The following is a 12488-nucleotide window of genomic DNA, read 5'->3' on the forward strand; positions in this document are numbered from 1 at the left end:
CCAATAATTATTCTATGACATTCAATAGTATTACCACCAGTAGCATTACATCCTGGAAGTTACTATAGTCCAGAAACCAAACTTGACTAGCCATATGACTACAATGACACCAAGAGGAAGTGAGAGGCTAGCAATCCTGCAACAAGTAACTCACCTCCTGATTTCCCAGAACCTGCCCACCTTGTAAAAGGCACAAGTCAGCAGCTAGGTGGAATTCCCCACAATTGCCTGGATGAGTGCAGTTCCAGCTTGACGCCATCCTGGACAAAGCAGTCTGATTGATTGGCATCACAGGGGCAAACATCCATCACTGATACTCAGCAGCAGCAATGCGTTCCATCCTGATGAACAAGTGAAATTCATTAAGGCCCCTTTAACAGTACCTTCCAAACCCATGACCATTAGCATCTAAAAAGACAAGGGCAGCAAATAAATAACTACCTTGAAGTTTTTCTTCAAGCCACAGATCATGCTGACTTGGAAATATATTGCTGTTCATTCTCTGCCCTTGGGTCAAAATGCTGTAACTCCCTCCCATCAGCATATTGGGTGTCCATGAACAAAATGGACTACAGCAAGTCAAGGAGGCCACTGAATATCTTCTGAAGGGTAATTAGATTACTTACAATGTGGAAACAGGCCCTCCGGCCCAACAAGTCCACACTGACCCTCTGAAGGGCAATCCCACCCAGATCCATTCCCCTACATTTACCCTTTTACCTAACACTACGGGCAATTTAGCATGGCCAATTCACCTAACCTGCACATTTTTGGACTGTGGGAAGAAACCAGAGCACCTGGAGGAAACCCACGCAGACAAGGGGAGAATGTGCAAACTCCACACAGACCGTTGCCTAAGGCGGGAATTGAACCTGGGTCTCTGGTGCTGTGACGCAGCAGTGCTAACCATTGTGCCGCCCAAGGATGTGAAAAAAAATGCTGGAGAAACCAGTGAAACCCAAATCCATCTAATGAATGTAAAAAAATGTTGAGTTCCTCTGTGTTAACATTTATTTTTGGATCAATTAGGAGAATAACAAGAAATTTCTGGTGATACTTTTTGAAATATTTCATTGCGTTGTGAGCCACAGAACGGAAAATAAAATGCTAAAAACACAAAGTATCAATTTATTAATAGTGCTGTTCTTAGGCTCATGTTTTCTCACTGAAATAAATATAATAAGTATATTTTATTTTAAATCTGCAGACTTTTAGAAAATCTGTGCCTAAAATATCCTGACTGGTTAGGAATGATGTTGAAGGAAAAGTTATCAGTAAGCGTCATTTACAAGATGAAGCAGTTTCCACAGTTAATGTTTTCAGCAACAAAAATAGGATGGTGTTAAGTTTGTAGCATTGCAGGCTACCAGTCAAGGAAGCTGCAAAATAGATTTCGTAAGTCTGTGAAATAAAGCTGGTCTTTGCTGCAGAATTATTCTGTGTAGGTGTGAGTTCGTTAACATTTCTTCAGCTAACTTTATTTTTGTTTCCTTCTCATTCATACCCACAGGTACAAAGTTTCATGAGGGGCTGGCTCTGTCGACGGAAATGGAAGACAATTGTACAAGACTACATTTGCTCGCCACATGCAGAGAGTATGAGGAAAAGAAACCAGATTGTCTTCAACATGGTGGAGGCAGAGTCAGAGTATGTCCAGCAGTTGTATATCCTGGTGAACTGCTTCCTGAGACCCCTACGGATGGCTGCCAGCTCAAAGAAGCCACCAATCAGTCATGATGATGTCAGTAGCATTTTTCTCAACAGGTATTTAGCAAAAGATTCATGTCATCACTGATCTATTTAATATTGTTGAATAATTTTTGCAATAAATATTTCCTTAAGACTTGACACAAATTTATATAAAAACAGCAGCTCTTATGTATTTATCCGTAGACTTTCAGAAAATCGATGTCCAACATTTTGGTGACTGGTTAGGAGTGATGTTGAAAGAAAAGTAAAGGTGTCAATTACAAAATTTAGCCGTTTCCACAGTTAATGTTTGCAGCAACAAAAATAAGATGATGTTGTGTTTGTAGAGCACCAGTCAAGGATGCAGTATCAATATACAGTAAAAGCTCTGTTTTCCCACAGGCTTCCCTGCAGGGCTGTTAATAAGACAAAGCCTTGCCTAAGCGTTAGGAACTGAAACTTCAGGAGTGGATTTTCAACACAAAATCTTCTGATTTAGAGGCTAATAAGCTACCACTGAAGCAAGAGTAACATCTAAAAGTCCAGAACTAATGATGAATCCAAACTGCACCTTAATAAGCTTGAGGATAGTGTTAGGATCCATTATTAAGGTTAGGTAGTGTAAGAAACTTTATTGTTAGGTAGTGCTCACGTAAGGCAGTATTAGCAAGTCTGGAACTTGTTAGCTTCACTAGACAACAGTAAGCCATTATGTTACACTAAGAACAGACTGAAAAGCTGATGGCATAGCCTGAAGAGGCCCCAGGGAGGGTGAGAGATAACAGGACATTGGAGCCGTGTCTAAATGCACGTAGCTCAAACTGAGGTAATAGAATGTTATCAGGTGAGAACCAATGACATACTAAAATTCTGCATTTTACCAAATAAGGATGTAACTCTGGAATGTGAGAGAACAAAAGGATAGACAAATTAAAAATATAGTCAGAACGCGCCTTCTCCAGTGAGCTAGACACCTCACTGTACTGTGTACGATTCTCTCTCATTAAACCTGTTTATGCTTTTAATCAGACCCGGTGTCTCTCTCCTCCAAATGAACACGGGGACAAAAGATCTGTCTCAACAATAGGCATTGGGATTTGCATTCCAGAAAATATTTAAAGGCTTTCAAGAGGGTACAAGAGTTTCATTAGGATGAGAAATGTAAATATAATTAAAGAAAACCTGAAAAATCATGTTGTCATTAGAATAAAGGAAATTATGGGACAATGTGAACTTAAAAAAATAATCAAAGACTGGGAGAGAAGAGCTATAAGCAGACTCTTTCCAATAGTGATAGTACTGAAGATCCCTGTGGGACCCCATTAGTAACATCTTGCCGATGCAAGAACTTGTCTATATTCCAGACTATTTATTCCCTGTCACTTGGCCTAATCCCTAACCAGCTCAATCATTTTCCTTCAATTCCGTGAGCCTCACGTTTATTTAACAATGGAGGAATATATTAAATTTGGGGAATGTATCAAATGTCTCCAGAAATGTTCCTTTGCACTACATTAGTCACATTTTCCAAATTAATTCAAACATGTTTGTCAGATATGACCCACACCTTACGAATCAATGCTGACTCTGTAATCAGATGAATATTTTTAAGGGGTTTGGTTACTCTACCCATAATTGCAGACTTTCCTAAATTTGTCTTCTCTCCTCATCATTCTTAAATTGAGGCGTTTTACATGCTGTATGTCAACCTAAAGGAATAGATCCTGAGTTACAAAAACATTGGAAGGTTATATTTAATGCATTAGTGAAGTTCTCATGTAGAGAAGATTAGATTACTTACAGTGTGGAAACAAACCCTTCTGCCCAACAAGTCCACACTGACCTCCCGAAGCCCAACCCACCCCCCTATATTTACCCCTTCATCTAACATTATGGATAATTTAGTCTGGCCAATTCACCTAACCTGCACATTTTTGGATTGTGGGAGGAAACCTGAGCACCTGGAGGAAACCCACACAGACATGGGGAGAATGTGCAAACTCCACACAGCCTGAGGCGGGAATTGAATCCAGGTCTTCTGGTGCTGTGAGGCAGCAGTGCTAACCACTAATCCACCAACAGTACTTCATTTAAAACGTGGCGTGGAAGCGTTCTGGCCCTGGGAGATTATTGAGTTCCTAGTTCTGATTGCTATGCAGCCATGTCAAGTCCATCACATTGAGCCTGCGATTCAATCAATTTCTTCTTCATGTTTAGTGGCCCAGATTTTTTTCTGATGCCTGTGAAATGGTGATTTGGGCTCTTTTTGTGGTTTTGTATCACATAACTGACACATGTATGGCTTTATTCAGATTTTCTTTTTTTATCGTACAGAGTAGTGTACAATGTTCAGTTCAGGAGCCACAATGCAGTTTGACTGTGGAAACGAACTGATTTGTGGCTTATCTCAGTTGTTAAGGACAACAGCCAACTCCCAAACTCATTCGTCCAGCCCCTGAACCCTTCTCCTTTATCATCATGCTTCCTCTACACACCCTTGTATCTACAAGGCACCCCATGCCTGCAGCTGCTAAACTGTAATGCCATGGACTTGGTGATGGATGATGGTATTAAAACAAATGCAATTTTTTGTTTCCTTCTGGACTTGCACAAACACAATGGGCCAAGGACTGTGTTGGAACCTACACCATTCGGTATGGGATGGAGCCTTGCAGACTAGGAAGGTTACAAGATCAATTCCTGGTTCCTACTGACTTAACGGTCAGTAGGGAGGAGAAAGGATACCAGCCAGGATTCTAATTGTATTTTGGTGTCTAATGATTTTTGCTGAAAATTTAAACATGCACTAAAAGCAGGCAAATCCGATTCAGCTGTGGTATCTACATATTTGATTATACTCAGGCACTGACTTATAAATAATTTCTTTTTGAGTATAAACTCCTTCAATCTTGTTCAATTGGATAAAACATGCCCCTGTCATTTGGATTGCAGGTATTCTGTCCAATGTTCTGTTTGTGACCAAAGGAAAATATGATAGTGTAATTTCCCAAAATACTTCATGGCCCAGGGAGTATTTCAAAGTCTCAGAATTATTACCATGTGGGGAAATGTAGCAAGCAATTTATGCAGATATGTGCCCACTGAAGAGAGCAGATACGGCCTCAATTTAACATGACATGTTTGGGATAGCACGACCAGCAGTACTCCCTCTATATAGCACTGGAGTGCCAGGATGGACCACGTGACACTGGAGTGCCAGGATGATTTATTTGCTCAGATTTCTGATGTGGTTGCATGCCTGAAACCACAATTCTTTGACCAGGATGAGAGTGTTACCACTAAGCTGCGCAGTAGACTTATTATTGACAGTTTTCTGTTCTTCTGATCTAGCTAATTAGATTAATAATTCTGTGTTTCTGAAATATTTCCTTTCAGCGAAACAATCATGTTCCTTCATGAGATATTTTACCAAGGATTGAAAGCACGGATAGCCAACTGGCCTACATTGGTGTTAGGTAAGAACTGATCATGGTAGAAAGTGGGAAAAATAAACTGCATTCATTATGACAGACCAAATTTTTAAATGAACTGTTGAGTTGGAAGGAAAAGGATCTGCTGCTAAGTGCTGTTACATTTACTTAAGCACAAGCTGCGATTTGTTTGTCAGCTCCTTAAAATTAATGGAATTTACTAAAATTTGTGAGAATTAAATTGGTATCATCACTGGGAGGTAACAACATAATGATAGCTAACATTAGCCTTGTTGGATCATTTATTAAAGGTTAAATTTATTCCTTTCTCCCTTTGGGTCTATGTGATCCAGCCTGCCAGATTTTCTGTTTTACCCTCAACTCAGGCAATATTCAGATGTTAAAGATGAAACTCTGCCACTACAATTATCAAGCATCAATCACACTCTCAGTCATAATATGTATTTCCTAAGTCAACTTTGCATCAGGGAAAAGTGTTGTCTAATATAGATTTTTCCTCAACAGTGGATTGGATTATTTATTTACAATCCATCATCTGTCTAAAACCAGAGAAAGATAAATGTTCTGGATTACACAAAACCGATAACAAGCACAAGAAGAAACTACAAACAGAATAATTGACAAACAGAAAAACTCAGCCAGCTATGGTGCAGGGCAGATATATCTGTACACATGCTCTGGTTCCCTATTAGAAAACAAGGTGCTTTCTATTTAACTTTTGGGGTTTTAGCTTCACTGAGTAAACTGCATTTCTAACCATTGTGCAAAACCTGTGAGTTTACTCGAGTTATGAAGAGTAATTTCCCAGCAGCTCAGAAACATGGCCCACACTGGCTTAAATGGCTGAATGGCCTGCTCCTGCTGGTATCTTATATATTTTTTAAAGATTTCACCTGACAATTTCAGGTCAAGCCTGTATTCAAGTTTCTAAATATTTAAGTTTTGTTACAGTGCATGTCTGATTTTTCAATGTACTCGTCTGGTGCTCTTGATATTCTCTCAAGTTTGGAAAATGGCTGCTGTAATATATTACAATATATAATCTGTGACCTGCCTTAGTTTGTCTGATCCACTATTCTTCATGGAGGGAAAATTCTTCAGCTATAACTTTGGCAGTGGATCGTGACATGGTATGATAGGTTCTTGCTATGGGACATAGTTTTCTAGATGCCTTTCTGTGCCAGGTTGCTCCTCCCTACACAGTCATTAATGTATGAGGTTAGGGAGTTAGGGGTTAACTAGATTGGGAGCTCTTAAACATGCATTCTGTCTGGATTTCCAGTTGTATTGACAGAGATATATTTGGGTCTCATCAGGTAGGAAGTGAGGACTGCAGATGCTGGAGATCAGAGCTGAAAATGTGTTGCTGGAAAAGCGCAACAGGTCAGGCAGTATCCAAGGAGCAGGAGAATAGAAGCGCTCATGCTCGAAACGTCGATTCTCCTGCTCCTTGGTTGCTGCCTGACCTGCTGCGCTTTTCCAGCAACACACTTTCAGCTCTCATCAGGTAGCACAAACACCAGAAACCAAAGGGTTTCAATTTGGGATCAGTGTTGAAAAGAGTAGGACCGAAGTGGAATTATGTTTGTGGGTGTCTGTGTGGAGAGTAGAGATCTGAGGAAATGTTCTATTCCATGGTTTTTTCAAACAAGTAAGCAGCCTTGAAACTGAGAGAAGAATTTCATGGGATTATATACATTGATGTGACATTTGACACAGAGTGATTGGGGCCATCTATTTACCACAGTTGAGGCATGGGAGGGGTCAGGCTGAGAGGGACCTGATACCTCTTTAAGCCAATAAATGTCAACTAGTATTTCTAGCTTCCATGGTGGGGACTGTCTCTATCCACCAAATGCCTGGCATCTGTAAGACACCTTTCAGTGACTGCACAAACTGTGAATATGTCAGTGACAGTAATCACTAATGGCTTCTGTCCTTGTGTAATTGCTGGGTGTGCCAAGCCTTTTTGGGTTATCATTTGTAAGAGTACCCTCTGTCTGATGTCTCGAAAAGGTTTTTACGTTCTGAACTCTCTCTTTGGTTTTCCCTATCACAATTATTTCCTTTTAAATTTATTGATAGTTTTGTTTTAAGTGAATACTCTTAAATTTCCACCTCTGTTCTAGACACAACTTTCCCCACAGTCTTCCTTGTGGAAAACCATGAATCAGCTCACTTTTCCCTCTCTCCTATTCAAACACAAAGTCATTATTGCACCTCTGTGCTATTGTCTTCAGACTTGGTGGTGGCTCATAGTGTGGGCCTTGACTGTTCACCTAGGTTTCCCAACATTATAAAGGAACGCATGTTCCAAGTAAAATGTTAGTTTTTGTAGGTTTGGCTCTCAGCCACTCACTGGTGCCATTTCCTTTGGGCTAACACTGACATCATTCAACAGAAGAGTGTTAGATTTTGATACATATGCTGCAGAGATTATGATGCGCAACAAAGGTATTAGTGAATGTTCAAATACGCTATAATAACTGTATTGACATACTTGTGATGTGCTTTATACACTTGAACAGAAGGTCAAGTTTACATGTTACCTACCAATTCTGTCAAGTAGCCATGACCCCACACTAATTACTATTGACAATGTACTACTTCAGGTTCACTATTAAAAAGAGCTCTTGTAAAAAAAAACAAATGAAATGCCCAAATTTCCTGCTGTGTTGTAATTTTCTACCTAAATATTTTAGTGGAATGATAATCATTGGCTGCAAAACACTGAACTATACCCAACGGCCTGAATTATATCTGGGCTGGTGATGTTGACACATTGCTTGCATCGCCCCTCCCCACCCCCACCCAGCACCACCCCATTACAAAATGTGATTGTAAACCAGTGGATTTAAAAAGAAAGGCCACTGCAGAGGGGTGGTCCGAATAAGCAGAAGGTGGGACTTTCACTCCCTGATGGACAGGAGGTACTAACCTGGCGAGCTGCCAGGCTATCAGATTTGACCATCTGCTGCAGCAGGCCCAACAACTCCAGAACTCTGCAAGGGAACGAAACAATGAACCTTGGACTCTGGGAAACCTGGGGCCATTGTTTGGGTTGGGATCAGACTCCTCGGGGATGGGATGAGGAAAGATGTTATTGGAGGCTAGGCAGTGCAAAACAGAAGTGTTTTGTCAGGTATCATTTTAGGCTGCTCCTGATGTTTTTCTTTTATTCATTCGTGGGATGTGGGTGCTGCTGGTTGGCCAGGACTTGTTGCCCTTCCCTAGTTGCCTTTGAGAAGGTGGTGGTTGGCTGCCTTCTTGAACCGCTGCAGTCCACCTGCTGTGGGTTGACATACAATGCCATTAGGGAGGAAATTCCAGGATTTCAACCCAATGACAGTGAAGCAACAGTGATGTGTCTCCAAGCCAGAATGGTGAATGGCTTGGAGGGGAACTTGAACGTGATGGTGGAGTTTCTCATATGTCTGCTATCCTTGTGATACAAGATGGAAGTGGTTGTGAATTTGGAAGGTGCTGTCTCAGGATCTTTGGTGAATTTCTGCAGTGCAGACTGGGAGGTAATGGGTAAATTAGGTGGTGGGGCTATGATCAATAGAGGTATAGGAGCAGTCAATGAGGAGTTTGTGATTGGTCCAAGTCAAGCAGGAGTTTATCTCCCCAAAAGACTATCACTGTCCTGTTCTTCTTCAGCAAGTTTGCCAGCAGTGTCAGGACTGGAGTTGAGAGAATGGGGTGCTGCAACTTTAAAATGAGAAGTTACAATGGCAGGAGAATGGAGAAGCCAAGATAAATGATAGCAAAACAATGTTTTCGATCTGTAAGTGCAAACTGTATAGACTATACTGTATACAGGTGTGCACAACACATTATAGGAAAGAGACAAATTCGTTGGAAAGAGCACAGAGAGATTTACCAGAGAATCTTCAGCTATGAAGATAGATGGAAGAGGTTGGGACTGTTCTCCCTGGATAAAAGAAGGCTGAGAGGAGGTCTGATTTAGGTTTCCAAAAATCATGAGCAAGCTACACAGAGTAGATGGGGAGAAGCTGTTTCTGCTTGTAAACTTAACGAACAAGAAGGGCATACACTTACAATAAAGTACAATTGAAGTAAGGCTGGTGTGAGAGAGAAAAAGAACTTGTTTCACATAGCAATTTGTTGGAGTATGGAGACACTGTTTGGAAATGTCGTGGAGGCCAGTTCAAGAAGCCACTGGATATTTTTTTTTGACAGTAACGGTGTGCTGGGTTATTGGGAATGCAGAAGGTTGGTACAATATAATAGTACCAAACTAGATGATAAATCTGGAGGAGGCACAATGTTCTGAATGGCCTCCTTCTGTGATTCTGTGAACAGTGATACCCATATCCCCGAACTCCGGATCAAATAGCAGACCATTGAAGAATGACCATATAGATATAGTTTCATGAGGGGAAGAAAGAAATTTTGACTAAAAGAATTACTTTATCAGGACAAGATTACTGGATTCCCTTCGAAGACCTGCCAAATAAACTTTGATGTATCCAGATAGTTGAGAGTTAAAGCTTTACACAGTCACAGCATTTCTTTTGACAGGATTTATAACATCCTGGTTGCTGATTAGAAGCTGTGGTGTTAATCAGGCACGGCAATCCATTTCCTTTCTAGCAAAAAAAATCTGAGGCTCCTTGGAAGAACAAAATGACGGCAGATTGTAGTTTAATTGAAAACAGAACAACTTAGGAAATCAAATCTCAACAAAGCATTTCAGATAGACGATGAATCCTCAGAATACAAGTAAGTACTGTCTAAGTGCTACAGAGTTGAAGATATTAAGATGTGCAGATCATACTGTTTCTATGGATACCAAATAATGTTGTTCCTGCAGCTGCTGTTACAAGTTTGCAAAACAGCAGCGGTGATAATTTTTAATATCTTTGTTTCCTCTTCCAGCTGACTTATTTGACATTTTACTACCAATGCTGAATATTTATCAAGAGTTTGTCAGGAACCACCAGTACAGTCTGCAGGTATTAGCAAACTGTAAGCAAAACAGGGATTTCGACAAGCTGCTGAAACAATATGAATCAAACTCAGCATGTGAGGGGCGGATGCTGGAGACCTTTCTTACGTATCCCATGTTCCAGGTAAAATTCAGCTCAGTAGATGGACCAATCAGTTGCACGTACATAGCCATGTAAGGTGTAGGGTGTAGGGTGTAGACCCCTGGATTGCAGAGGCTCCACAATGCCCAATACTTTGTTATTTTTGCTGCATAACCACATATTTGACCAACTCAATGATAAGCAAGTCTTTTGACTGAGGGATTTCTGTGATTATAGTGATGGTGAACCTTATTACAATATGAAATAAAAACTGAAAGAACTGCAGATGCTGTAAATCAGAAACAAAAACAGAAATTGCTGGAAAAGCTCAGCAGGTCTGGCAGCTTCTGTGGAGAGAGAACCGTTCTGAGGAAGGGTCACTTGGCCCAAAATGTTAACTCTGATTTCTCTCCACAGATACTGGTAGAGCTACTGAGCTTTTCCAGCAGCTGTTTTCGTTTCTCATTACAATATGACCTTTTCCAAGTCAGTAAGTGAAGACTCTACATTGTCTTTTGCTTCCATTGGTTAAATTATTGTTAGAGCATTTCTACTCTGGAAACCTAACTTCCAAATGTGCCATCTTTAGCCTTAAAATTACTCTGAGCACTTAGCACTTTGGTATCAAATTCCTTTCATCACTATGTTGCAAGGAGTAACAAATGGGTTTTGTCATTTTTCTTAAAAGTATAGGAAGAAATCCAGTATGAAAATATCAAGTGTTTTATGTAAATCATCATAAACAGTAAGGGCTATTTTCACCTTCACAACTTGGTGGTGCTCTGGGAATATTCGGATCTCTTGTCCATTCTAGAAAACATTCAGTTTTCATCCCAGTGATTTTACCATTTTCTACAAAAGATGCACGATCTGTCTGTAGGAGTACCACCAAAATGGTGCAGATGAAAATTGCCCCCACTAATGAACAATATTTTGCACATGCATTTGTAACCAGAATATCTAATGCACACACATACTTACTCACACACATGCTTGCACTTCTAGATTCTGTGTACCTGATATTACTGGCCTGTTTGGCTTTGGAATTACTTGACCAATGTGCACTTAGAGTGCTCACATTGACAGCACTATTTCAGAATCTGTGGGGCCAAATTATCGTGGTTGAAGAAGTTTTGTGGAAATGATTACAACTTTATAACTTTGTTTTTAATCTTGGTAGTGCTAAGGCAAATATAAACAGATGACTCATATCATTGGTTATAGAGTCATAGAGATGTACAGCCTGGAAACAGACCCTTCGGTCCAACCTGTTCCTGCCGACCAGATATCGCAACCCAATCTAGCCCCACCTGTCAGCGCCCAGCCCATATCCCTCCAAACCCTTCCTATCTTATTTTTTTTGACCCTTACACACCTGAAGTTGTTATTTCAATTGACAAAACTCCAAACTTGGGCCCAAAACTTCCAGCAACCTGTCAACAAAAGACACCCACCATTATGTTTTGCATATTTAACCTCCATGATAGTCTCTGGAGAAATTGCTGGAAATATGAAAAGCAAATAGTGCAGCATCTCCACACGGCATCTGGAATCTGGGGTCTACAGGCAAACAGCTAAGCTGGAATTTTCCCTTTGCTGGAGGTAATGAGAGGTGGCAGAAAAGGGGAACCATTTGGGTGAGTTAGCCCTGGAGAGCTATCTTCTCGCCATTTAAAACAGGTTTTGGCCAACAAGGTTCATGGGCAACCTTCTTGACCCACCACAATTAACCGGCCAAGTAATGGACACTTAAAAGCCTCTGTTTTTCCCCTCCCCAGTTACCTGTCTTTCTGGAGAGTGAAAAAGGTGGCTAATTCCCTAACTGGGAAACTAATGTGACCTGCCTGCCAGATTAAGTGGGTCTTCTATTTGCCCCAATCTGGGAGCAATTGGAGGCATAGTGAGGGGAAATGTATATTGCAGTTTTTGATAAGATTTGTAGCTGAGGCTGAGGATCAGGTTGTAAGTTTGCTCACTGAGCTGGCAAGTTTGTTTTTAGGCGTTTTATCATCACGCTAGGTAACATCATCAGTGAGCCTCCAATGAAGTGCTGGCATACTGTCCTTTTTATTTGTGTGTCTTGGCCTGTTCCAGTGGGTGATATCACTTCTGGTTCTTTTTCTCAGAGATTGTAAATGGGGTACAAATCGATGTGGTTACTGATGGAGTTCCGGTTTGAATGCTAGGCCTCTAGGAATTCCCATGCGTGTCTTTGTTTACCCTGTCCTAGTATGGATGTGTTAGGGCGATTAGGGTGGCACAGTGGTTCAGTGGGCAGCACTGCTGGAATCCA

At 40.8% G+C, this 12488-nt stretch overlaps 1 protein-coding gene across 1 annotated transcript in view; it reads left to right on the forward strand.

The window, feature by feature from the left end:
• The window catches only part of rasgrf2b (Ras protein-specific guanine nucleotide-releasing factor 2b), a 241943-nt gene that overhangs the window by 91950 nt on the left and 137505 nt on the right, over positions 1-12488 (forward strand). Inside the window, exons 5-7 of the mRNA XM_060844008.1 lie at positions 1511-1764; positions 5086-5165; positions 10044-10237. Of these exons, the coding sequence (XP_060699991.1) occupies positions 1511-1764; positions 5086-5165; positions 10044-10237 (528 nt within the window). The remainder of the gene's footprint in view (positions 1-1510; positions 1765-5085; positions 5166-10043; positions 10238-12488) is intronic.

Source organism: Hemiscyllium ocellatum, chromosome 2, assembly GCF_020745735.1.
Source record: "Hemiscyllium ocellatum isolate sHemOce1 chromosome 2, sHemOce1.pat.X.cur, whole genome shotgun sequence".
Taxonomy (NCBI): Eukaryota; Metazoa; Chordata; class Chondrichthyes; order Orectolobiformes; family Hemiscylliidae; genus Hemiscyllium; species Hemiscyllium ocellatum.